At 35.7% G+C, this 1,307-nt stretch overlaps 1 protein-coding gene across 2 annotated transcripts in view; it reads left to right on the top strand.

The window, feature by feature from the left end:
* The window catches only part of mfsd3 (major facilitator superfamily domain containing 3), a 117,520-nt gene extending 116,686 nt beyond the window's left edge, over positions 1–834 (top strand). For both annotated transcript variants that reach the window (XM_048618886.1, XM_048618879.1), the window contains one exon: positions 614–834. In XM_048618886.1, the coding sequence (XP_048474843.1) occupies positions 614–802 (189 nt within the window). In that variant the 3' untranslated portion in view covers positions 803–834. The remainder of the gene's footprint in view (positions 1–613) is intronic.
* Positions 835–1,307: the final 473 nt, after the last annotated feature.

Genomic DNA, 1,307 nt, shown 5'->3' with positions numbered 1-1,307 from the left:
AGTGTTGTAACATTTAAGTCTAAGTGTAGGAATCTCAAGTTGAAGTGGTAGGAAACTTGTTTGTTGTAATTTTGAATATTGATTTTAAAAATTGACAGCTAAGACGTTTTATCCAAAAAGAGAGTTTGATTATTACGCTTTTGCAGAATGCTTTCACTGTAACACTTTGTTAATTGATTCAACTAAGACAGCAACAAGTCAGAATTGGAGCTCAGAGAAATATATGAATTATAAGATAAACTGACCTTTGACATTATCTTATTTATATTGCTGGTGCTCCAGGCTGTTTATAGTAGATTGATTATTTTCATAAAATCTTAGTAGTTTCTGTGGCAGTTTTCTGGCTATTCTGTGTCCCCAGGTTTAACTTGGTGTTAAATCTTCAAAGCATTGGGGTAAAAATGTTGTAGAAATATGTGATAGCAGAAGTATAAAAGGTGAAATAAGTAACAAACAAATAGTTGTGCTAGATTCAAAACTTGAATATTTTAAAAATATTTCTTCTAAAATACAGGTTGTCATTTGGTGATGCCTCTAACACCATATGGAATGTTTTTATGGATGATAATGATGACATGCTAATATATTCCATATATCCTATTCTCTCTTGCAGGCCACCCATTACACATTTCTGGCAAGTTTTGAAGTCTTGGGAAAACTTACGTTCAGTGCCATAGCTGGTTTACTTGTGGATAAGATGGGTTTTCCTTTTAGTTTTTGCATATTTGTTCTGCTATCGTGTTTAGCTATTCTCCATGTTTGTAAGCCACCAGATGTGCTACCTGAGCAGAAAAGGCAATAAAGTGTGAGTCATCTGCAATGTAATTAAAACTATCTACATATTGTCTCCTTGAGTAATTTTGTCTGTGGTTTTATATTTTAAAAAATGACTAATAAAAACAAAGGAAGACTTCTAACCTGACATAAAACAAAGAACTGTGGATGCTGGACATCTGAAACAAAACCAGAAATTGCTGGAGAAAACCAACAGGTCTGGCAGCATCTGTGGAGAGAAAACAGAGTTAATGCTTTGAGTACAGTCAAACTTCTTCAGATCATCTGAGAAAGGGCTATTGAGCTCAAAATGTTAACTGTTTCCTCTCCACAGAGGATACCAGGCCTGCTGAAGACTTCCAACCTATCTGACAGCAGTGGAAATACATTGGGAGCTCAATCTCCTTGATTCCTGCCCATTGTTGGTTGAACGTGTCGCTTTTATTTTAAAAGCTGAGACGCTACTGACTTGGACAGGAACATTGTTCCATTTGGGAAAGTCGGATCCTGTGATGTCATTAGGAGCCCAAACA

Source organism: Rhincodon typus, chromosome 3, assembly GCF_021869965.1.
Source record: "Rhincodon typus isolate 14 chromosome 3, sRhiTyp1.1, whole genome shotgun sequence".
Classification (NCBI taxonomy): Eukaryota; Metazoa; Chordata; class Chondrichthyes; order Orectolobiformes; family Rhincodontidae; genus Rhincodon; species Rhincodon typus.
Note: the sequence above shows the minus strand (reverse complement) of the source record. Positions and strands in the feature narration are given on the sequence as shown.